General features: G+C 42.8%; 1 protein-coding gene across 4 annotated transcripts in view; it reads left to right on the top strand.

Annotated features, from left to right (window-relative positions):
• Positions 1-26,240, top strand: part of TIAM1 (TIAM Rac1 associated GEF 1) — a 464,008-nt gene that overhangs the window by 354,858 nt on the left and 82,910 nt on the right. For 3 of the 4 annotated variants that reach the window (XM_069549445.1, XM_069549437.1, XM_069549461.1), the window contains 5 exons: positions 717-863; positions 3,698-3,772; positions 6,216-6,386; positions 13,994-14,098; positions 21,318-21,399. In XM_069549445.1, the coding sequence (XP_069405546.1) occupies positions 717-863; positions 3,698-3,772; positions 6,216-6,386; positions 13,994-14,098; positions 21,318-21,399 (580 nt within the window). The remainder of the gene's footprint in view (positions 1-716; positions 864-3,697; positions 3,773-6,215; positions 6,387-13,993; positions 14,099-21,317; positions 21,400-26,240) is intronic. The other variant, XM_069549452.1, reaches the window with a different exon arrangement.

A 26,240-nucleotide genomic window follows, 5' to 3' on the forward strand; every position in this document is an offset into this window, starting at 1 on the left:
GAATGTAATTTTATGTAATTCTGAGAAAACAAAGTAGAAGAGATGGGTAAATTTAGATTCAGTACGAAATCACAGGCACCCAAATGTGCTGTTTTCACTGTTTTTGCTGACACTCGGTCACTGTTTTTTGTTAGGGTATAGAAACAACTCTGTATCATTTGGAGAGAATCTCAAGAAAGTATGGTTAGTTTAACTTGATGCTAGAGTTTGGGACTGTGACCAGAAGGATATTTGATGCCTTGGAAACCTGGTATACATTCTGTTACTGTTATTATGTATTTTTACTGAGCCGACTCAGTTGGAAAAGACCCTGGTGCTGGGAAAGATTGAGGGTGACAGAGGATGAGATAGCGGGATATCACCGACTCAATGGATGAAAGTCTGAGCAAAGTATGGAAGATAGTGAAGGGCAGGGAAACCTGGTGTGCTGCAGTCCATGGGGCTGCAAAGAGTCAGACATGCCCTAGTAACTGAACAGCAACAGCAACTGATTATTTCAGACAGCGATCGAGTTTGCCAAGCTTTCGGTTATAGTTTGAATCTAGAAAGGACTCTCACAGTTCCTGTATATGTGAGTTATGGATGGAATGCTGTGGTTGGTGGGCTCAGTGTTGGCTGACATGAGACTCTTGGAGGGTGGGGCTTAGTGGGGACTTTGGGGAACAGGTCAGTGGTCCTGACTACCTCTTGTCGATGGCCCCTCTTGCCGTCCTCAGGTGGCCGCCCGCACGGGTGAAACTGGAGTCAGAAGACGTACTCAGGCCATGTCCCGATCCGCAAGCAAGAGAAGGAGCAGGTTTTCTTCTCTTTGGGGTCTGGATACTACCTCTAAAAAGAAGCAGGGACGCCCAAGCATCAATCAGGTGGGTTCCAGGGTGGATGAGAAGCAAGCGTAGGTTGCTTCCACGGACACGTCACTTGGGATGTGCATGCACGTGTGTGCTGTTCCTTGATTGATACCCAGTGTTACACCATTTCAGCTAGCTGAAGCAAAGAAGTTAGTTGTGCTAGGTGCTTTAAATAGATAATGTACACCCACAACGCTGAACTCTGCTATTAGTCTATCACCAAGCTGCCGTCCCCACCTGCATCCTTTCTAAGCCTTGCTTAATTACAGACGTACGGAAAGTGCACTTCTTTCTGAGTCTTCCGGAAAAAAGCAGGGCTTGATGATGAAGCCACGTGGGCACCTGACGGTCTTTTTATGCCTCCTCTGGCTTTGGATCAAAGGCCGCCTCCAGGGCAATCTGGTTATTTCTTTGCCCTTGACTGTTTGGGGTTGATGTTAAAATGGGTACCTACCAATGTGAGGAACCAGGCATCTGAGAGCGCCTACTCACCACCGTGACATCCATCTCCCGAGGTAGCAGGGCTTGAAGGGAAACCTGTCTCAGTGCATCCTGAGTGGTACCCCCTATGGTGCAGCATCAGTGGGTCTCTAATACCCAAATGCTCTGGCCTCATCACTTTGACTTTGACTATCAAAGACCACTTTCCTGCCAGAGTTACTTCTGGGGAACTCTCTTTCCATTGTCATTTCTTTTTGGCTTTGGAAAACAAGTTGCCCCAGAGCCGCTTTGATGATAGGCATGGAAAGACATAGGAGAGGAGGAGAATATCCAGTCTGTGAGCTGCAGAGGCACTGTGCATTTTGAGATCATGATTAGTATTGCCAATTTGACCTGTTCACTCTGAGCCCTTATGCAAAATGAGACAGGCCCATTGACTGACTCAGTAAAAAAAAGATCTTGTTTATTTGGCTAGTTCAGCCATTAGTTTACTTAGGAATGACATTTAAAAGTGAAATCAGGCCTGAAGGCCGAGATACTAAGTCCTTAGCTGCCCACCATGCTCATCGTTTCTACCTGGGATGTAGAAACAATGAGCAGATGGGGAGAGCCTGAGCAGTCCTGCTGTTTGTTCTCTGGTCTTTGGGGAGAGAGGCGCGTCAAGTTGGCTGCCTGGGGTCTTGCTTCTGTGTAAATTCGAAGAATAAACTGGAGGAAAGTCAATATTTCAGCGGAAAAAAATCACACATAAGACTTGATGACTCTTGATTAAACGTGCAAAAAGGTGACCTTAGCAGTCAGCATTTCTCGCCTCGTTCTACCTGCATCTGTTGGCCTTACAGGTGACTCAGACCATCACTATAAATACATGCCAGGAGTTGCAGTTGGCAACTCGAGTTGCATTTCTCTCCTGTTAAAAGCCTTATTTCAGGGACGCGGTCAAGACTCGGTGCTTCCACTGCAGAGGGCGTGGGTTTGATCCTTGATTTGGGAACAGAGATCCCACATGCCATACGAGCAGCTGATAAATAAAATAAAATAAAAAAATACCTTAAAAAAGGAGCTTTAGTTCATTCGTATGCTTCTCCTTTATGGGTGCCCACTTATCTTATAGTCCGTTGCTGCTGAAATATATGCCTGAATTTAAACGAATCCAAAAGAAGTTTAGCTATTTCTTTTAATCAAAGGATCATGTGGTGTTATATAACCAATTCTTGTTATTCTCTCTTATCGTAAGAGTTTTAAAAAACCTCTTAGCCATAAGCATACCAACAGAAATTGACTTGTTAATTTAGGACTTTGAAACAGATAAAAATTGTATGTGTCTATGTATCTCACTTGCTTTGGAGCAAAACCTTTTTCTTAATTATATACTCTATACCAACAGTACACCATCAGTTGAGAGCCAGTATATAAAATTTCTCACGTTGATGTATTCAGGTTTTGACCACCTCGTGGCATAGGTACCCTGATGTGGTTTTAGTCATATCTTTTTCAGTTGGATTATAATTGCTGTGCGATGGTGTATTAGTATCTGCTGTGCAGTGCAGTGAATCATCTAGATACATATGGAGCTATATACATACGTATAGCTTTTGGGCCTCCTTCCCATCCATCTCTCATCCCACCCGTCCAGGTCATTACAAAGCACTGAACCGACCTCCCTGCGCTATATGCCAGCTTCCCACTAGCTATTTATTTTCACACATGGTACTGTATATATGTCAAACCTCATCTCCCAATTCACAGTCATATCTTTAAGTTTGTAGAATTCATTAAATTTCCAAGGGTAGACAAGTTTCTATTTTTTAAATAAGAAACTTTTCCATGGTGTTGCGGTAATATAATTCTAAATGTATGTTTCAGGTTTTGTGGATTTTTAAGTTTGTTATTGATGTCTTTGTTTATTTTTAAATTCTTTGGCCACACCTCATGACATTTGGGACCTCAGATCTCAAACCAGGGATCAAACCCATGCCCCCTGCATTGGAAGTGTGGAGTCTTAACTGCTAGGCTGTCAGGGAAGACCCCTTAGTTCTGAGGATTAAAACGTAAACTAATTATTATTGGTAAATATCTGATTAGGTGTGTGGCACTGTAGTTGAAATTCTTCATTGTGAAAGAATCCGGTACATTGCATTTGTAAGCTAATTCATCTAAATTTATAGAAAAGAATCTAGCTCTAATAAGCCAATTTTTAAAAATCATCTGAGAGTTGGGGAGTGATCCCAACAGAGGAATGGTTTTCATGGTCTGCTAGCCTGTGAATTGTTTTACCTACTTGAGAGTTTGATGTGAGAGCATGTGAAATTTTTGTAATGTTTTCTAATAGCCATGCCCATTTCCATCCCCTTCTCATGCTTCTTTTGCCCAAATTCCTTTTTAAGATGATACTTTTGTATATGCAGGTGTTCGGTGAGGGAACTGAGGCTGTAAAGAAATCTTTAGAGGGAATATTTGATGACACTGTTCCAGATGGCAAGGTAAAAATAAACACATGTTCCTTTTCTAAAAGTACCACAAATACCTCAACATTCCACAGTGCAATGGTTTCTTGGGATCCTAAAATTAAGTAGACTCAGTATTAGAAACTGAAATGATCAGTCCTTTAAAATTATGTAACTGGTCAGAAGAGATGGAAAACTTCTTTACAGTAAGACATTCACCCGCTGACATCACATTTTCAGTAATTATCATTTGAATGTTTGTTTCCATCTAGAAGAAGGGAGGAGAGTGGGGTTCTGGGTAGCAGAATATTTTATTCCATTGTAAGTTCCTCTCGTAAACAACTTCCTTCTCGAGAGGTGAGTTTGTACTGGTCTCCCTGTCTACCCACACATGCTGTTTTGCTTCAATTAATTTCAAAGTACTATTCTAATGGAATGTTCTTTTAAAAATAAAACGTGCATTTGCCTCCCAAGACAAGCATCCAGTTATAAATCTCCAGACTTGGTTTAACCTTGTGCTTGGCTTTAAAAGGATCTTTCAAACTGCTCTGATTGAAAGCCCATAAAGAATATTGATTTTTTTTTTCCCCTAGGCTGCTATTTTCAGCCTCTAAATGAATGGACACCCCTCATTTGAAAGACCCTAATGGTGATACCAACAGGCTCTTTGTTGGGGGAAGGGGTGGGAGTGCTGATGTTGATAATGTGACCTTGGTATGATCCTTCCATTCCCTGACTCAGAATCAACATGACAGAGTTCAGCTTTCAGTTGCCATGCAACCAAGCAGTGGCTTGTCCCATGTTCTAGATAGAGCCGAGCCTCTGAAATCAGGGTTCTGTTACTGCGGGGAGTGGGGAGAAGTGTGGTCACGGAGGGACCTTTTTCTCCCTTTGATGCCTAACTACTCCTGGATTATGTCATTGTGGATATCAAGATAGCTGTCCTTGGAAATACGCATCAATAACCGCTGTCTCTTTCTGATGAAATCTCATGAAGTTAAATCACTGTCCTTACGTGCAATGCAAGCACAGTTTCTGTGTTCATGTATTCATGTCTGAAGTTACGTAATTCATCTTGAATATCATAATTAGTGCACTGTTAATGTAGGGATATTTTCCCTAGGCACATGGATCCCAGAAACTGCAAAAACTGTTCCATTGGATTTCTGTCACTCTTCGTTTTTCCGAGATACCCCTTTATTTTTACTCCTTGGCTGGAATGCCCTATACTCAAAGAGCAGTTTAGATGCAAAATTTGGGCTGATCTAGTGCTAAGAGCATTTCTTTAAGGTGGCACGTGGGGACAGAGTGGGAAAATTCCAATTACAATTAATGGGATTTGGGCAAGTTTATTGCATTTTGACAGTGCCTTCCCTGGGGTTCAATTTATCTGTGAAAGCCAAGCCATTCAAAGGCAGAGCTGAAATTGTCTTCTTCATTGAAGAATTTAGGTTAGTAGCCTTTACAGAAACATGTCCCCTATTCTGGGATCTGATCTTTTTACATACAGAAGGTGTTACATTACCACCTCTCAGGCTTCCGTTCGGAAACTTGTTTCTTCTTATAATCTGCTGATGGCAGCACATTTTCAGTAATCTATGGGTACATATTTACCAATCCATGGATATAAACCAATATTCAAGGCTTATTTCTTACCACCTGTTGAGCATCAGCATTATTTTTACCTTGCTAAAATCTAAAGAAATTATTTCTTTGCTTACTCCAGAGAGACTAGATTCCTAATATTTCATCAACCTGTGGAATGTTTTTTGCTTTAGCTGTTTAGCTGGCTTAGCTATAACCCAGCTGCTGAGTATGTAGGTAGGGCATGGCTCCTCCCACTCTTGGAAACTTGATACTATTCCCCGATTCAGAGATGGACTGATGGCAACCACCTGAGAAAAGGCAGAAAGCTCACCTGTGGAGTTCTCTGCACCTCATAAGGGAAATGTAGCTCTCTGTCCCTCCCAGAGCTGTGCCAGAGGTTAAATGTAAGCACAGAAATGATGCTGGTTGTCAATAGCTTGTGTTGGAACACCATCTTTAAGAATTTCCTTGGAGCCTCCTGGTTGCCTTTGAAACTTATAGCTCATCAGGGTACAGAGTCTTGCCAGAGGACTCTCAGCTCTAAATTTGTAGTGGAAGAAATCATAGCAAGAAAGCCGAACTGAATGGATGGTCCATTTCTTTCTTTCTTCCAAACTTTGATACCCACTCAGTCATGCAGTGCCCACCTGTGGATGCCATGGGTCAGGTGTGAGGTCTGCGTCTCACCTGAGACATCTCGCCCACCCCCAGAAAGCTCCTTTCTCTATAATTTCTTCCTCTCTCTGAGAGTCCCCTCTATCCTTCACTCCTGCCACCACACTTCTGCCGCCGGGCCCTTTTCTTCAGAATAGATAATCCCTGTGTGCTGTCAGGGGGTCTGAGATCCCCAGAGACTGACTTGCTGCTCTGCTAACTTTATTTCTTATCCTAGAGGGAGAAAGAAATGGTCTTACCCGCCGTCCACCAGCACAATCCCGACTGTGACATTTGGGTCCACGAGTATTTCACCCCGTCCTGGTTCTGTCTACCAAACAATCAGCCAGCCCTGACGGTTGTCCGGCCTGGGGACACGGCCCGGGACACCCTGGAGCTGATCTGCAAGGTATGAGGCCACTTGGGGTTGTTTGCGTTCGAGGACTCCACGGACACTCAGCTGCGGGTGGCAGGGGAGGGTTCTTGAAAGAACACCTTCGTTTCATTCCAGAGTAGTGTTGGGTCCCTTTGTGATAATATGCTTAATGGATGGACATGAATTCTTCCACTCTAGGAGGAGAGGGATTCTCTTAGTAGCTTCTTGCAACATGTGTTCTTGATAGATTTGTGCAAAGCCTATTACGTGCTCATCGCACAAGTTGTAGAGAGTTTAGGTAAAGAACAAAGCTGAAAATTAAGGCACCCTTGCTCACAAAATTCACAAGTCACCTCGGTGAACATTTTGGTGTTTGCCACAAGCACACATACATGTATTCAGTGGCATCATATTATGTGCACAGGGCTTCCCAGGTGTCTCAGATGGTAAACAATCTGCCTGCAATGCGGAAACCCAGGTACAGTCCCTGGGTCAGGAAGATCCCCTGGGGGAGGGAATGGCTACCCTCTCCAGTATTCTTGCCTGGAGAATCCCATGGACAGAGGAGCCTGGCGGGCTACAGTCCATGAGGTTGCAAAGAGCTGGACATGACTGAGAGATCAACACAACACTCGGTTACGTACACTATTTTTAACCTGCTCTTTGACAGTTTCTAATACACCATGGGCATCTTTAGGGTAGGAAAACATTGAAATAGATGTCAAATTTGCAGTCCATGATGAGAAATTCTCCTTCCTGTGAACACACAATTAGCCTCTTTTTTCCTTTAAAGTGTCAAGTGATTGAACTCCCTTCCTCTGCTTACACCTTAAGTTATAGAAACTTCGTGATCATTTTCACGGTAAGCCCAGTTTCATTTTTTTTTGATCCTCCTTGAGTGACAGCTAGATGAACTGGATTGCCTTGAGTGAGAGAAGGGAAAGAGGAAAGAACGGGACTTTTCTTAAATGTCAGGCTTTTCTTTTACCTAATTAGCAGCATTCATAATCTTATTTGGTAGTCATGTCGAGTCTGAGAAGAAATGGTACGTCCCCATTGTATAGATGAGAAGGTGAGGCTCAGAAAGCCTTTTTTTTTTTCCCCTTTCAGTACTTTTGTTTATTTGCTGTTTGGCTGTGCTGGGTCTTCGTTGCTCCTTGGGCTTTCCTCTAGTTGCGGCAAGCGGAGAGTACTCTCTAGTTGCAGTGTGCACGCTTCTCATTGCACTGGCTTCCCGTTGCGGAGCGGGGCTCTCGGGCACTTGGGCCAGTGATTGCGGCTCCCAGGCGCTAGAGGACAGGCTCAGTAGCTGAGGCGCCTCAGCCTTGTTGCTCCGTAGCCTATGTGGTCTCTTCCCAGATCAGGGGTCAGACCTGTGTCTCCTGCTTTGGCAGGTGGGTTCTTTACCACTGAGTCACCAGGGAGGCCCGGAAAGGAGGTTTTTAATCTCTATCTGGCCGCTCCAAACTTGGATGGCTTCCTTTATGCCAAGTAGATGGCTGCAAGAACTGTCAGTCATCTGGAAGGATGGTCCATAAGGGGTGGAAGAGCCTAGAATATATTCTTGTGAAGTCGCTCAGTCGTGTCCAACTCTTTGCTACCCTGTGGAGTATAGCCCACCAGGCTCCTCTGTCCATGGGATATTCCAGGCAAGAATACTGGAGTGGGTTGCCATTTCCTTCTCCAGGGGATCTTCCCAACCCAGGGACTGAACCCAGCTCTCCTGTATTGCAGGCAGATGCTTTAACCTCTGAGCTACCATGGAATATTCTTAGGGGAGTGAAATTGCCTTCTCTGAGACCACTAGAGGGAAAGTGGAAACCCTGTCATAATTTTATCCTAGAAGAAGCTGGATGAATCCAATGATGTTTTGAACCTTCTCATTCAACATGGGTGTGCTAAGTCGCTTCAGTCGTGTCCAACTCTGTGGACTGTAGAGTCCTGTGGGCTGTAGCCCGCCAGGCTCCTCTGTCCATGGAATTCTCCAGGCAATAATACTGGAGTGGGCTGCCATTTCCTACTCCAGGGATCTTCCCGACCCAGGGACTAAACCCAACTCTCTTACGTCTCCTGCATTGGCAGGCAGATTCTTTACCACTACCACCACCTGGGAAGCCCTCTATCAATACAAGTGGTTTATAAATACGGAATAACTTTCGCTATCTCAACTAGCAACTCAGTTCTTCTGCCATCAGCAATTTTTGTACTTAACAAAAAGTACAAATGACTAGGACTTGGTAAGGGAAAAATCTGGCTTCATGTGAAGGAGAAATAGAACACTGTGGCTCAAATAAGCGTATCAGATCATCTCTCTGGAGGAAAAGTAGAAGGACCATTTGTTTCAGGGCAAAGCTGAAAATCAGCCCCCACATGGGTGTTAAAAATAAATGATACACCATTGCATGCTTCGCTTCCTTCATGTACACGAATTCTAGCTTTTTAAAGATAATGGCATTTCTGTTCACATTTTTTATTTTAATTACTTAACAAAATTAGTCTATTGAGGATTTCTGCATCCTTTTATTTATAGATTAGCACGATTCTTTAGAGACCCATTAATATTCTGCCGAGCTGTGGGAGTTATTCTCAGAACTGCAGCTGAAGGTGTCAGAAGTAGGACTCTGGGTTTTTCATATTAGCTGAACTCTGGAGGGGCCTTCCAAAGAGTAGCATTGCTCTGGCACCTCCTGTATGCACTGGCATTAGACTCCATCAGGAATTGGAGGGTGTGTTAGAGTTTAGCAATAAATATTGGTGAAAAATTAAACAGTGGGGAAAATAGTGATTTTAGGTACTTTTCAAGCTTTTGCTTTGATGGAAACTAAGGGAATGAAGGACAACTGTCAGGGCAACTTAGAGACCATCTTTAATTAATGAGTTAGACCAGCTGCCCTTATAAAGGGTTTTATCACTTGATGGGATTTTAATGGTGTCATTGTGACATATATCCCTTTCTCTAACAATAAAAGGGTTTTATTGTTTTTCTTAAATCCTCAGATTTTTTTTTTCCCCAAAAAAACATAGAACTAGAGATAAAAGCAATATGGTGTGGAACACTCTTACATCTCTTGAGTTTACAAACAGAAAACTTTGGTGTGTACTTCAAGAAATTGATGGTCCCCAGAAAAGCATTTGTGTAGGGTAAATTATATAGTGTGCCCAGAGCCAGGTGCCTTCTAAAGCTGAATGCTTCTTTAGGAGACACTTTATTGCAGTTAGTGGAGCTGATTTTATTCTTCAGACGGAAAGAGATAACAGGGAAAACAGTGCCACATGTTATTAATGATCTAATTAACATTGAGTGATGTCCCCGCCCCCACCAGAGGAGGGTCCAAACAACAACGGTGATTGTCGGAATTGTCTGTCTTTTATTTCCTTATTGCTGTTCTCGGTGTTGGTGGTGGGTGCTCTCGCTAATATTTAATAATCAATCTTTTTCCTCTGTCTCTCGCATTCAGCTCATTCTCTTTCCTATTCTGTCTGATCCACATCATTCCACATCAGTCTGTCATCTGCCATCCGAGCACCAGTCCAGTTCTGGTACAGTAACTGTTTCAAGATCTACATTTCATGTGCAGTTCATGCTTTGAATGTTATGAAAGTGACTGTCACTAAATCTAGCAGGAAGCATGTTGGCCTGTGGGTTGTGAATATATTCTGATCATTGCCATCACTCAAATAATTACAAAGAGATTCATTCATTCATACTCAGCTGTTACTATTCACGTGTGACCGTGGGCATCTTTCTCATGCCTTTACCATGTAGACCTGTGACTTTTTCCTAATGAACGTGGGCATTAAAAAAAAAATAGAAAGATCATCTTGAAGGGCAGAATAAATATCCTTGGAAATTCTGCAGTAGCTCTGTGTGTGTGCACGCACGTGCATGGATCTCTGTATGTCCTAACTGCATGCATTTATGTTTTCTGGAGAGGTTTGACTGAAATGGAAGAATATGAGCAGAAAAGAGCCAAACGTTGATGGATTTGAAGAGTATGGTATCTGTGTTAATGGGCTCAGATTACTTATTGAAAATACCTACCTTATGTTGTATATTTCATCCTTCGGAGGAGTCATAGAAACATGTAAATTTTTAAGAAGTATGCCAACTACACTAAATAATGGTATAATTTGTGGTTTCACTGTCTCAAAATGAATCACATGCTAAGTAACTTAAGTAAGTAAATGTGGGAAAACTTCATGGGGTCTTGATCAACAGGAACAAACCCACTGGGAAATCTTATCATCATCATCAATAAATATTTTGTGGACATTCCCAACAGAGCTGCCACTTAGAGAGTCTTCTGGAAACCAGACTGTTTAAATTATTTCCTGTCTGAATTTCTCCCAAGTTAGGAAGTTTTCTCTTGAAAATTTTACGAGTATAATACAGGGCACGGCTTAGTGACTGAAGAGAAACAACAACAAATAGTGCAGGCCACATCTTAGAATTACTGTCTTAAAATATTCATTAATATTTGGAATTCTTGCACATAGATGTGTTACAAACACGGTAAGTTTTTGTTTTTTTTTTAAAACACCTTGATATTGACTTGCAAATAGTGGAGGATCTTGAAATTCTTGAGAGTGCTGATAATCTTAGTTCATTAAGATTTTCTCTTGATGTTAGACCAGCCATGACTCACTAGGGCTCATAATTGAAAAACATTTCCCAAAATGAGAAGACACACTGGTGTATTGATTGAAAGTCCCATTTTTAGGGTAACTATTTACTGATCGAACCACAGACTCCTGGGTTACAAGTAAGACCATTATCATTTTTGTGTTTGTTGTGCGTGCTCACTTTTATCTTTCTAAGTTATCAAGACGTTATTGTGACTTAAAGAAGTTTGAAAATACGGTGGAGGAGGGAAGGTGGTAAGAACCACCCTTTTACCATCGTTCTGTTCTCTTTGTTAAACACTTCAAAGTGTGGGCTCTTGTTTATTGTTCTCTGTGCAACTGTATACATGTTTTCAGCATGGTAGTATTTAAGGAATGGTGTCTCCATCGAAACCACCTGAAGACCTTTGGTGTCTGCCAGTGGGCTATCTCTCACGCTGAGGTTTCAGGAGTCTTGGATGAGGTTGCTATTCGGGTCTGGTTTCCAGAAGACTCTCTAAGTGGCAGCTCTGTTGGGAATGTCCACAAAATATATATTGATGATGATGGTAAGATTTCCCAGTGGGTTTGTTCCTGTTGATCAAGACCCCATGAAGTTTTATTTCTCTTTCCCTCCCACCTCAGTTGGAAATAGATGGTGAAGCAAAATATTTTGCTTCTATTAATAATTAAAGATTTCCGTGGGTGTCTTGGTCCATGGGAAGCATTTGCAGCTTCTGTCTCTGTGAGGTAAACTTTTCTTGCATATCACAGCTTTCTTAAGTATTATTACTTTGTTGTTTAACTCTGTGGCTCTCTGAGAAGTAGTAGCTAACACACTTTGAAGCTCCCCTGCCTTTGTTTCCTGGGTTTACCCGTCCACCCTGGTTATTTTGCAAGAACAGTCTGGGTCTGGGAGTCATTGAGCATTTGCTTTTCAGCACCCACAGCAATGGAAAAGGAAATGGCACAACCCACTCCAGGATTCTTGCCTGGGGAAATCCCGTGGACGGATGAGCCGGGTGGGCGACAGTCCAGGGGGTTGCAGAAGAGTCAGGCACAACTGAGTGACTAAACAACGACAACCCACAGCAGAGCCCAAAAGCCTGTACATGGAAGGTGCTGGCTCCGTGGTACGCGTGTACAGGCTGTGGTTTCAAATCATCACATTATAGGAGGAGGATGCACACTGGAGGTTCCCAAGCATCACTGTAGAAAACATCTTTATCATTTGGCTAGGTGGATGCATGCTGGAGGTTCCCAAGCATCACTGTAGAAAACATCTTTATCATTTGGCTAGGTGGATGCACATTGGAGGTTCCCAAGCATCACTGTAGAAAACATCTTTAACATTTGGCTAGGTGTTTAGCACAGAGTCCCTCCTACTGTCTGTAACTATGCTTTCTTGACGATGCAGGATCGATGTCTTGCATGTATATTTATTTACGAAGCGAAGCCACCAGTGTCCCCACCTCCTATGTTCTGCGTGCCCCTTCACACACTCCTGATGACTGCACTTATGTTTTATTAATTGCCCTATTGGCATTGCTTCTCACGGTGTCTGGCACACTTCAGAGTTTGTTGGGTGTAATTGAATATTTATTGGAATAAATATCAGAAATGTTCTTACTTTGGCCTTAAAGTTTTGGTTGAGTTCCATTTAGTCTCTCAGTTGTGTCCGACTCTTTGCAACCCCATGGATTGCAGCACGCCAGGCTTCCCTGTCCGTCACCAACCCCCGGAGCTTACTCAAACTCATGGCCATTGAGTCGGTGAGGCCATCCAACCAACTCATCCTGTGTCGTCCCCTTCTCCTCCTGCCTTCAATCTTTCCCAGCAAATTTTGGTTGAGGGAGAAGGTAAATAGAGTATTAAGCCAGTGAAAAATTAATGTCACTTACTTTGAAAGAATTCTCCTTGGTTGAATTTCTGTTGTGAAGAGATGATGTATTTATGAAAAATTTCAGACTTACAAAAGAGTAGCCAGTCATGTAATTAACTCCTGGGTTCTAGAATATCAAATTATGTTTCATCCATTTACTCACTGACTCCCACCCCCTGCTTTGGATGGTTTGGGAAGCAAATTCCAGATATCCTATCTTTATGTACTAGTAGTACTTTCAGATAAATCTCTAAAAGATAAGGATGCTTTAAAAAAGAAAGACTTGAGGGAAGCATTTTCTCTCTAGCAATACATTTTCATGTTGCCTTGTAACTTTTGAAGAACATTCCCCCCCCCCCCTCTTTTTCCTTCGCATCTTCTTGAATGTGAACTGAGGATGTTATTTATAAAACCAGAGAGCTACCATTGCCTTTTTCACAAAGTTCATTCACGAATGACTTTCTAGGTAGAGAAGAATGATTTGACCCATTCTGACCAGTACAGGAGGCCTGGAAATTTCGATCCTGGAAAATTCGATCTGTTTTAGAATTGTTTTCTTTGGGCGAGTCATCCAGGGTGTTTCCCGAGTTGGACACACGCCTGTCTGCAGTGCCTGGAGGGAGTCTCACTTGGGGTGTGTATAAATAAGACTGAATCCAGATGCCTGTCTATACACTGACTGGCTTGCAAATGAACTGTTAACAACTATCCCCAGGGTCCCCATGTGGCTAAGAAAACAACTTTGCCTGGGCACAGCTTTCTTCTGTCACGGTAAATCCTCTCTGGCCTTTCTTGTTCCTTTTCTCCCCTAATCACCTATGAGTATTGAAAATTATGTTTAAAAGCCTTTTGGACCTGATACATTTTCTTGCAAACCCGGTGTTGAAGAACGGAATGAATCAGATAAGCAGAAGTGAATATGTGGCTCATTTATTTCCAGTGAATGAAAGATACTCATGAGATGTTATTAATATGTTCAATGAATATAATTTGGGTTTGGGATATAAACATTTTAATAAATACGGAAATGTTACTTCCCCCTCCAGTAATCAATCCCTGTTATTCTCAGGGATACATGACAATATGTCAGTGGAGGACTAATCATATCTATTTACTATTGAACAGACATTTTCTCTTCTCGTCTTTTTGGTTCTAGGCACATAAACTGGATCATTCTGCTCATTACCTGCGCCTGAAATTTCTAATAGAAAACAAAATGCAGTACTACGTGCCAAAGCCTGAGGAGGACATTTATGAGCTGGTAATGTTTATGACTGTTGTCCACGTACATTCTGTAGGAGACTATTTTTAAATTATATGTATGCTCATGCTAATTGTGGTTGGTGGAGTGGAACAAATTCTAAAATAAATGAGCCTCATTCCATGCTCTTATATTTGTGGAGATGGCCTTAACCTATCACAGTATTTTTTTTGCAGAGTGGAAATGCCACCTTAGTTTATGCAAGGAACAGTTCTGTGTTACCATGAAAAACTGAAATCCAGAACTGACTCTCAGAGAGAATTTTAGTTACTGTTCCTAGCTTTCCTTGCTGTGTTGACAGTCTTTTGTTTTAAATGGGTGACTCAAAGATGAGCTGGCTGTTGTCAGAGAAAAAGTCCTACCTCCGATTTCGAATGACTTCCCCCTGCATGTTCAAATTGATGGGTAAAATCCTGTTAGGTGAAAAAAAGCTGCTAACTATATGTCCTGGCCTTCTGGAATTTCTGTAGCTTCTTAGGCATACTTATATAGGTTTGAGTTTCATGATGGGATTTGGGTTCTGAACTGGATCTGAATTTTTATTCTGGCTCTGCTGCTTAGTAATTATGTGGTCTTGGCCAACCCCCCCACCCTCAACAAATGTGGTGACTAATACTTGGTAGGATTTTGCAAAGATTAAAGATCATGGTTCACATAGTAGATGCTCAATAAACGGTGGTCATGGTTCTTTTTTTGTTAGTCGAGGGGTGCTTTTTTCAGTTCCAAAAAAAAAACGTTTTGAGAGCCAGGCCCCTTCTCTTGGAGTTTGTTCTTTCCTGTACTTAGTCATTTCTCTGGGGGTCACCGAACTGCTTGCCATGGGTCTGTGAATGATAACAGTATGACTTCAGACAGCCTTTCACCACGGAAAACAGGACTGAAAATTTAGACCTGAAAAGTCTCCTTTTGAAAAAGGGAAGCGTGATTTAAAATTTAGTCCCTTTAGTAGGGAATTGTGTTTCTAATCAACTTTTCTTGAGGTTTGCTTTCTCGGCAATAAAACATCAATTCTGAGCACATGGTTTGGTGAGTTTTGGCAAATGTATACAGACTGTTGTGTTTCCACCACTACAGTCATAATTTATATTTCTGTCATCTTAAAAATTCCCCTTGTGTCCCTTTAAGTGTTTTTAATGAAACATAAGAGAGGGCGTGCTTTTTATAGCATTCTTACCATGTTATGAAATAGAAGAACAAAATGACCATTTTTCAACCATCACTTAAATCATAAAGTTTAATGCAGAGAAAGGTACTTTTAACAGGGGCTGATTTATTTTTTTTCTCTGGCATGGGGAAAGCCCTGACTTTGTGCTCTATGAGTAAAAGAAAGAAAACCCATTTTCTTACTTAAGAAAGGAAAGTGCTTTGCTGTTAACTCTGAAATAGCTGTTAGATCATGTAGTTTGTATCTTGGAGTTAATGAATCTTTTATATCCTAAATGACAGGGATCAAGCCTAAGGAACTTCCATGTCCTTCATATCTTATACCCAGGAGAATGCTGAAGACATATCTTTTGAAATTATATTGACTTCCTTATTATTTTTAAGTCTTGGCCATTGTGTGGTCTCATCCAGTATAGGAGACTAACAAGCTTACTGTTTGTTAACCACAACTGCTATGTACATATTACAATTGCCATTTAAAAACAAAACCCTGAAATACAGGAAGATCATGGTGTTCTTTCTTGCCCAGTTGCAGAAAGTCTCCAGCTATGAGATTCCTGAGGAAGCAAATGCCACTCTTACTCACTCTGTTGTTCAGACTGCGAGTGAGTACTGCTAATGGGCAGCTCTATTTTTACCAAGATTTTAAACTTTTCGTTCTTAGGATATCTTTGGCAGCCTGGTACAGCCTGCGGATCCCATTTCAGAAAATAATGTTTTCAGTTCCATGAAATGGAATACATAGGATTACCTATGGCCTAATTGTGTTGAATTAGTTATGAAAGATATTTTAAAAATTATAGATAATACACATGCTTACTTAATAGCTCATTAAATAATCAGACAGTGGTTGGTCTGACACCTGCCACTGTTCTGAAGTAGTGATGAGCATAAATAATATTTTGAGATATTAGCAGCCACTAGAATGTGGTGTAAAAATAACTGAGATTTCTGATTGTGACAAGGTCACAGACACACTGCTCATGTTGCCGTGTTTGTTGCTTCCGTTCGTTAATAATTGAAGGAAATGCTACGTTTCAGTTACAGGTTAGTGAATATAAAAATTTCAGGCTTTTTCAGCTTCCCGGTTCACAGACCCCTCGAATTACATCCGTACATCCATGGTTTCCAATCTTGGCTTTTGGCCATTAAGCTGGGCGGGATGTCATTCCAGGGCAGAGGGTTTTTGAACACACGATGTTCTAGATGCTTTTTGAGATTTTACAGATATTTTATTTATCGACCCTTACTGAACAAGCATCAGACCACTCATGGCTAATTGGTTTCCATAACCCGCCTCCATTGTATTTCCCATGGATGAATGAAACTCACAGACATTTAGAGTCCTGTCCTGAAAAGTGACTCATTCATAGATGACTGTCCCAAAACATCTTGTTCTCTGCCATTGTTTTGTCAAAAATTCTTGAGTTAGAAGATCAATAGTTATTAGCAAAAGTGTGCACTATATTTTAAAGATCTTTTTTTGGGGGGGCATCTGGTAGCTTTATTTTCTGGGACTGGGGATTCCTTTGCTTAAGAAAAGCCATGAATAGTCAGTCCTCTACTTATGTATTATACTTACCTGCTTTGCTAATTGTGGGCTTCCCTGGTAGCTCAGCTGGTAAAGAATCCACCTAGAATGCAGGAGACGCCAGTTCAATTCCTGGGTCGGGAAGATGACCTGGAGAAAGGAACAACAGCTACCCACTCCAGTATTCTGGCCTGGAGAATTCATGGACTGTATAAAGTCGGACACAACTGAGAGACTTTTGCTTTCACTTGCTAATTATGTTTTAATATAAGCAGTACCTGCTTGGCTACTTTTTCATAATTAGTTGGTTATTGGGTCCAATCTGTAGACTGATAATGAATATGGAGGCACTGGGTTTTTTTGGAAAACCCATAATTAAATATGTTTTTCTTAAAAAGACAAGTAAGAATAGAGTTTGCAACAACCCTGATCAATTGATTGATTGATTCATCCAGCAAATATTTATTTAGCATTTGTTGTGTGCCTGGCACCCTGCTAGCTGTTCTAGGCACTGAGAGCAACAGGAAAGTTTCTGCTCTTTATGGAAAGTATATCCAGGTTGTGAAGACAGATATAAAAACAGGTAAATATGTTGACAAAAACAGGTAAATGGGTAGTCTTTCCGGGGATGCTTAGTGCTGGGAAAGAAAAGGTTAGGACATAAATGGATAGAGAAAAATGGACATCTGAAAGTGATCATACTGCTCCTTTTCGACGTGATGTATGAGCAGGGTGGTGAGTGAGGTGAGATTTTGGAGGAATGTGATCTAGGGTCAGAGAACAAAGCCGGGTAAGGCCTGGCAGGGGAAGGGGGTGGTGGTGGAGGTGGTTTACTGCGTTTGAGTAGCATCAGTGGGGACGGTGAGTGGGGGGGTGGTGGTGAGGGGGTGTTGAATTCAGGAGGTGAGGGAGAAGGGGAGCAGGAGGGCTTGTCAGGCCCAAGTGAGAGGTGAAACCCCAAGAGACAAGGGCTTTATTTGACTCCTGTCTTAATAGGCTCACTGTGGCTAACCTGTGGCCCGTGAGCCTTGGGGAAGGGGCTGGGAGAGCAGGAGGCTGGTAAGCTGTTGTTTAGGCAATGCGCGATAGTGGCTTGGACCAGGCATCCCAAGAAGACCTGGTAAGAAATGAATGTGACATTCACTTGACAACTCAAGTTCCGGGGTAATCAGATCATTTTTTAACATCTGATGGTCTTTAATCTGGTTTTTGAAAAGAAGGATAATATGCATCATCGTTGATTTAATAGCATAGGGAATGTGTGTGATACTTTTTGCTAAAACTGTGGGATTTCAAAATTTCTGGTGTCAGATATTCTAATTGCATCAAAAATGTATTTTAAAGTGCAGATCCTTCTTGAAATTATACATACTTTAGAGATTTAAAAAATCCAGTTTTTGTTCACCTGGCCTAAGGACCACACAGTGAAGGGTCTAGTATTATATGAAATTACTGTCTGAGACTGGTGAAAAAAATGCAAAGATTTTCACACCAATTACAAAGAAGACTAGGAGGCAATATTATGAAAGAATAGGAAAGCTTATTTACGAAGCTGAATTCCCACTGGATCTGTAGAAAGCCTTTTGGAACTTTTTGGAGATGACTAAAACAAATGGTGATATAGTGCCACCTAGGGGGGAGAGTTTGGCTTTCAAGGAAATAGAAAAAAATCAAACAGGTTCCAAAGAAGTTGAAGTAATAAGTACATTTCACAACATTTTATTGACCATTCCATGATACTGTAAAATATATCATAGCATTGATTCTATTTGGTAATATGTAATTTTGATGACTGTATTTTCTGAACTAAAGATCAGTTGTTAGAACTGATGTCTTCTAAATGCAGAATGCATTGGTATGGAACTTTTTCTGAAGTATAGAGACGGAAGTTGATGGAAGTTGCACTGAATTAGGGTGTTCTAGAGGCTCTGGGTCAACATTTCCAGCCCCTCTCCCACCCCAGCCTCTTGGCTTAGCCTGTTTCCAGGCTCCTGATTCCTAAGCATTCAGCTCACCTCTCCTACCTGTCAACTGCCCTAAGAAAGTGAACAGAAAGAAACCTATGGTTTGTTTTTTTTTTTCATACTTGGCATGAATGAAATTATTCCTGGACAAATGACTAAGATGGGAGCAAGTTTAAATAATCACTGAGACTTCTCTTCAGTGCTCAAGAAGAGCTTTCTCTTATTGACTTTGGCCCAAAAGAGATTTTCCTTTGGAAATTAAATGACAGTTTTAAAAATTCCATATGAGCCTCTGACACATTTATTTGTTTTGGAACTTCTATCATAAATTTTCAGAGATGGCCTTTTGGCTTACTTACCTTGGGATTCCCTGGTGGCTCAGATGGTAAAGAATCTGCCTGCAGTGCAGGAGACCAAGGTTCAATCCCTGGGTCAGGAAGATCTCCTGGAGTAGGAAATGGCAACCCCCTCCAGTATCTTTGCCTAGAGAGTTCCATGAACCCTGACTGGCTACAGTCCATGGGGTCACAAAGAGTCTGATACCACTGAGCGACTAACACTACAACTACTTGCTTACCTAAGAAATAAGATTTTTGGGGGGGGAGTATGGGGGAATATAATTGGTTTACAGTGTTATGTTGGTTTCTGCTCTGCAGCAAAGCGAATCAGCCATATGTGTACACATATCTCCACCCACCCCCCTTCTGACCCGCCGAGGTCATCACAGAGCGCCGAGCTGAGCTCTGTGTTACACAGCAGCTTCCCACCAGCTATCTGTTTTACACACAGTAGTGTGTATATGTCAATGCTGCACTCCCAATTCGTTCCTGGAAGTAAGGCTTGTACCCCTGACTGTGGTACCCCTGAGTTCCACCAGGAGGCAGTCTGCGAGGCATTATAGTGTAGCCGGGAGCACTTCAGCGCTGCTGCTGCTGAGTTGCTTCAGTCCTGTCCGACTCTGTGCGACCCCATAGACGGCCTGCCACCAGGCTCCCCTGTCCCTGGGATTCTCCAGGCAAGAACACTGGGGTGGGTTGCCATTTCCTTTTCCAGTGCATGAAACTGAAAAGTGAAAGTGAAGTTGGTTAGTCATGTCCGACTGCTAGCAACCTCATGGACCGCAGCCTACCAGGCCCCTCCATCCATGGGATTTTCCAGGCAAGAGTACTGGAGTGGGGTGCCATTGCCCTCAGTTCTAGACAGTGAAACCTGCATTCAAATCCCAGCTCCGCCCAGGCTGGCTTTCTGGTCTTAGGAAAGTACTTTCTCTGCGCCTTTTTCTCTTCCTCTGTAAAACAGGGATCACATTTGTCTCATAGAGAACATGTGAAGGGTGAGAACACGTGGTAAACAAAACCTCCGTAAGTTATGGCCCATGATGATGCTAAGTCCACACACTGAAATGTGAAAGTGAAAGTTGTTCACTTGTGCGACTCTTTGCGACCCCATGGACTATAAAGTCCACGGAACTCTCCAGGCCAGAATACTGGAGTGGGCAGCTGTTCCCTTCTCCAGGGGATCTTCCCAAGCCAGGGATCAAACCCAGGTCTTCCACCTTGCAAGTGGATTCTTTACCATCTGAGACGCCAGGAAAGCCATTTATGGTTTAGATAACCCTAAAGAAGGCAGAGAGCCAAAGAAGTGATGCCTTCAAACTGTGATGCTGGAGAAGACTCCTGAGAGTCCCTTGGATAGCAAGGAGATCAAACCAGTCAATCTTAAAAGAAGTGAAGTGAAAGTCGCTCAGTCGTGCGACTTTGTGTCGCCATGGACTATAATCCATGGAATTCTCCAGGCCAGAATACTGGAGTGGGTAGCCGTTCCCTTCTCCAGGGGATCTTCCCAACTCAGAAATCAAACCCAGGTCTCCTACATTGCAGGCGGATTCCTTACCAGCTGAGCCATCAGGGGAAGCCCATCGAAATGGGAAGTTTCAATTAAATTAATTGAAATAAAATTTCTTAATAAACCACCAATTTCTCTTATCTCTTTTCCCAGTTTTTTCTTGGGTTTCCAAGAGGTTTGATTGATTTATATACTTAAGTTTTCTCAATACTTTTCTATAATTTAGTGACTAGGGGAGAATATTGTCATTTATATGATTTTTTTGTCTGTTTCAGTGCTGTAATTTTTCTCTGCATGTTGTGGATTTTTTGAGCAAAAGTGGCATATGAACAGAAGCACAGGGATTTCTCCTGTTTCTGTGGATTCCATGTCAAGATCTTTATAACCTCTTCTTGATGTTAATGTTTTTCCCTAGTATTGGAGATTTTTGATTACCTTAGCATTATTTTTCAGGTCTGTGATAGACATAGGGTGGGAAAAAATTGTATATACAAAGTATGCCAAGGAACTGGAACTGTAGCTAAATTTGGGAATATAAGTTTTTAAAAGTTTCCACGGTAAGTCTTAATGGTGTCAGTTCAAGAAAAGTACTGGGATGTGATGAGAATTTGATGTCAAGTGTCAGTTGTGAAAAAATAGATTTACAAATTGATGACTGTTTCTAATAAGTTATTTATAATGCAGTCCTAATTAGGTTTCTCTTTGTCATTTTCAGCTGTACAAAGAAATTGAAATTTGTCCAAAAGTCACTCAGAACATCCAGATTGAGAAGTCAGATACAGCTGGTGATAATTATGGTATGTTTATTTTTCTTTGATCTTTGGTGTTGTTCACGTGAAAACAATTCCTGCATAAACATGTACTTATTTACAATTCAATAAAACCTTTGGGGACCATTTAAAACAGATAACCCATCTGGCTTCTGTGCTTTGCAGCTCAGCCAAACTGAGGGGGGACATAAAAAAGATGTTTACGCTCCATATGATGAAGATTTCAGCTTTAAATTTTGTAACTTTAATCTTCTTGGTTTTCCTGTCATAAAAAAGGAGTGGATTTATTGAGAATAGATTATATTATAATGTAGCCTAGTAATGAAGAAGGGCTTCCTAGGTGGCTCAGTGGTAAAAGAATCCGCCTGCCAGTATAGGAGACATGAATTTGATCCCTGGGTCAGGAAGATCCCCTGGTGATGGAAATGGCAATCCAGCCCAATATTCTTGGCAGGAAAATCCCATGGACAGAGGAGCCTAGTGGGCAACAGTCCATAGGGTCGCAAAAGAGTTAGACACAACTGAGTAACTGGACAACAGTAACAGGTAACGAAGAAATTATCCTTTCGCACCTCTATCCCCCAGAAATGTCTTGTTCTCCATCCCTCACAGATGATGTTAAAGGAACTTCCTTTGATGTGAGTTGGGGTGCCCTAGACCATGGGGTCGCTAAGAGTCAGATACCACTGAGCGACTTCACTTTCACTTTTCACTTTCATGCATTGGAGAAGGAAATGGCAACCCCCTCCAGTGTCCTTGCCTGGAGAATCCCAGGGATGGGGGAGCCTGGTGGGCTGCCGTCTATGGGGTTGCATAGAGTTGGACATGACTGAAGCGACTTAGCAGCAGCACCAGACCACCCTTAGGTTTGCCAATTCACTGAGAAGACTCACCACACTACGGTTGTGTTCATGGCCACGATTTGTTACAGCAAAACTCTACAAAATAACATCAGTAAGAGGGAAGGCATGTGGGGCGAGGTGCTCGGACACCAGGTGCAAACTTCCAAAAATCCAGCCCCGTCACACGGCAAGTCCACAGTCCCCTCAGCAGTGAGCTGAGACAATGCATGTGAGCTACACTGTCTAGTAGGAGGTTTGTTAGGGATTCAGTGCCCAGCATTTTGGTTAGGAGGCTGGTCACTTAGGCACCCTCTGCCTCGCATGTACCAGGATTCCAGCCTTCCAGGAGGAAAGCAGGTGTTCGGCATAACCCACAGTGTCTATACAGATTTTTAGACACAATGAGCCCCATCAGGGTGTTGGGAACCCTCCCAAAATCCAAGTTCTCAGATTTCAGGCAGGAGTCAAAGTTGTAAGCAGGCCTTTTTTCAAAGAGCAGCAGTCAGGCCCTCTCCGTCAGGGCTTTCCTACTCAGTTGTCCGATTCTGGTGTTGTTAAAAATGGAATATTTCCCATGGATTCAACACCGGTCTGCTTAGCATTACCCTTGATGACTTGGACCGTAGAAGAGTTGCTGCTTGAGTATAACACGTAGGGAAGCCCATACTCTGTCGGGGTAGATTAGCCAGGCGGGGCGAGGTTAGCTGAGGCAGTGGCAGTCACCGAAGCCCTCTGGGTCCAAACAGTGGAATTCTCTCTCCTGTTCACCCTGCCGCCTCTGGGTTGGCCGTGACCCTTTCTCTCTGTTGTTCTCATGCCAGGACCTAGGCCTGGAGCAGCTGCCACCTGGGACATTGTCAGTTTCTTGGCAGAAGGCAAAGAGGGGAGGTGGTGAACCAGCCACTGGCTCATTCCCAGTATGCTCTTCAAAGCAAGTGACTGGAGCCAGGGATTGGGTGGGTAGGCAGAGAAGTGTAGGCCTACAGGGTGCTGGAAAGAAGGAGGACTAGGGGAGTTTCCTAGTGGTTAGGAATCTTCCTTGCAATGCAGGGGACCCTGGTCTGATCCTCGGACGGGGAACTAAGATCCCACACATACAGGGCAGTTAAATCTGTGTGCCGCTAGAGAGCCCACCTGCTGCAAGAAAGACCCAGTGTGGCCAAAGAAAGATATGCATGTTTTTTTAAAAAAGAGAAGGACTAGAAAATCATAAAGAAGGCTGAGTGCTGAAGAATTGATGCTTTTGAATTGGGGTCCTGCAAAAGACTCTTGAGAGTCTCTTGGACAGCAGGGAGATCAAACCAGTCAGTCCTAAAGGAGATCAACCCTGAATATTCATTGGAAGGATTGGTGCTGAAGCTCTAATACTTTTGGCCACATGATTCGAAGAGCTGACTCACTGGAAAAGACCCCGATGCTTGGAAAGATTGAGGACAAGAGGAGAAGGGGGTGACAGAGGATGTGATGGTTGAATGGCATCACCGACTCAGTGGACATGAGTTTGAGCAAGCTCCAGGAGATGGTGGAGGACAGAAGAGCCTGGCGTGCTGCAGTCCATGGGGTCTCAAAGAGTCAGACAGGACTTAGCAATGAAGAACAACAGAATACCTGGTGAAAAGATACAAAGTTTACTGGGCATATGCTTGCTTACCATTTCTCTCTGAATTAACTTATTGGGCTTTTTAGCATTTGAAAATCTATAGACCCTTTACTAGGCAAGTACTTTGTCCTAATGAGGAAAACCTAACTTCCAACCCCTGGCCACTTGAGTTATACCTCCATGCTATTTTACTTCTTGACCTTAAAACGAAAGACATCATCAAGCTAGCAGATGTTTTTGATGGCAAGGGATAAATGTGTCTGAAAGGCCTATTATTGTAGCAGAAGTGTGACCTCAGTAGTAAAAGCAGTAATCGGTAGCAGTGCTACAAATAAATGTCTGGGTCCTTCGAACTGAAATGCACCATGTCAGTTACTCTTTTCTCTCTGGTTTATTTGACTTCTCTTGAGTAAGAGAGGAACATAGCAAAAAGCAAGAGATCTGAGTTTCAAAGTTCTTGGAGTCAAACTCCGAGACGGACTGGTTTGGGGGCCTCCAAAACAGAAACGGCCTAAAACTGCTATATTTTTATGTTATTGTTCAGTTGCTAAGTCATGTCTGACTCTTTGCTATCCCGTGGACTATATAGCCCATGAGGCTCCTCTGTCTTTGAGATTTCCCAGGCAAGAATACTGAAGTGGGTTGCCATTTCCTTCTCCAGGGTATCTTCCCATAACAGGGATCAAACCCATGTCTCTTGTGCAGGCAGACAGATTCTTTACCAGTGAGCCACCAGGGCAGCCCATATTTTTATATTTTTAAAAATTTTATTTCTTTAAAGTTATTTCTATTTTTTTGGCCTTGCCACATAGCATGTTGGATCTCAGTTCCCCAACCAGGGGTCAAACCCACGCCCCTTGTAGTTGGAGTGCAGAGTCTTAACCACTGGAATGCCTGGGAGGTCCCTATACTTTTTATTAAAGTGACTGAAATAGTTACAGAACCTGTTTCCATTTCCACGCTGAAGGGGCTACAGGGCATCAGAAATCAACCCAGAAGGTATTGTCAGCTGTGCTTCTCACATGACCTGACATAAGGAAGCAGGGGTCCTGTCCTGGACCTCCCCTGCTTTTGTAAATGACAAAGTCCCATGCTTGGAGGGTGTGGTGGTATCAAACGAGGAGTTTCTTGATGCTTAGTCTTGCTTTCCATCCTTATGTTGCTGTCGGTTGCATCCTGTCTGTACTAATTCCTGGACTTCACCTTGGACAGCCTCCAGTTCAGTTCAGTTCAGTCGCTCAGTCGTGTCCGACTCTTTGTGACCTCATGGACTGTAGTATGCCAGGCCTCGCTGTCCATCACCAACTCCCGGAGCTCGCTCAAACTCATGTCCATTGAGTCGGTGATGCCATCCAACCATCCCATCCTCTGTTGTCCCCTTCTCCTCCTGCCCTCAATCTTTCCCAGCATCAGGGTCTTTTCCAATGAGTTAGTTCTTTGCATCAGGAGGCCAGAGTATTGGAGTTTCAGCTTCATCATCAGTCCTTCCAGTGAACACCCAGGACTGATCTCCTTTAGGATGGACTGGTTGGATCTTCTTGCAGCCCAAGGGACTCTCAAGATGCATAGCTAATAAGCTCAGCTAACCCATTTACTCTCAGTGCCCAGTTCATGTTGGCTTAGGTGTTTCCACAGAAGTTAAAGAGTCCCCCGGTCCTAAAGGTACTCAGGAGTCTAAAGTCAGCCCATCTTTCTCCGACATTTGCATCTAAGAGCAGCTTCCTCCTATATATCAGTTTCAGTGTATGTAAGTTCCTAGCACACATCAGCATACAAACCAGATACCGCTTTCTATTGTAGAACATTTCAGGGAGGAAAATATGACTTAATAATCCCACTGACGAAACAAATGGAAAGATTTAGCACTTGCCTAATTTCTCATCCTTCCCTCCACCTCAGCCCTCAGGACTCTCTCAGACCTTGTTGTTGAAGTCAGTTCACATAGTTTTGTAATAGACTAAGCATGATCGTCTAGGCAGCCTTGAAGTGGAAGAATGCATCATTTCAGCAACTGAGTATTTGTTTTTCTCTGGGGACTTCTTAGACTTAGATTTTTGGTCTTGCGTCCCCTCTATGTCAGCAGGCATGCCTGCTCAGTTGCTAAGTCATATGCAGCTCTTTGAGACCCCGTGGACTAGAGCCCACCAGGCTCCTCTGTCTATGGGGATTTCCAGGCAAGAATACTGGAGTGGTTTGCCATTTCCTCCTCCAGGAGATCTTCACAACCGGAGGTCAAACCCACATCTCCTGCATTGTCTGGCAGGTTCTTTACCACTGAGCCACCCGGGAGCCCCCTTCTCTGTGTCAGTGGAGTCTGTGTTTTTCTCACTTTCTCCATTTCACTGTGTCCTGGATCTGGTTTTGAGTCCATCTGTTTTGTTTACTGTGTTGTCATGATTTTTCTTTGGTCCTCAATTTCAGTATGA

Source organism: Ovis canadensis, chromosome 1, assembly GCF_042477335.2.
Source record: "Ovis canadensis isolate MfBH-ARS-UI-01 breed Bighorn chromosome 1, ARS-UI_OviCan_v2, whole genome shotgun sequence".
Lineage (NCBI taxonomy): Eukaryota > Metazoa > Chordata > Mammalia > Artiodactyla > Bovidae > Ovis > Ovis canadensis.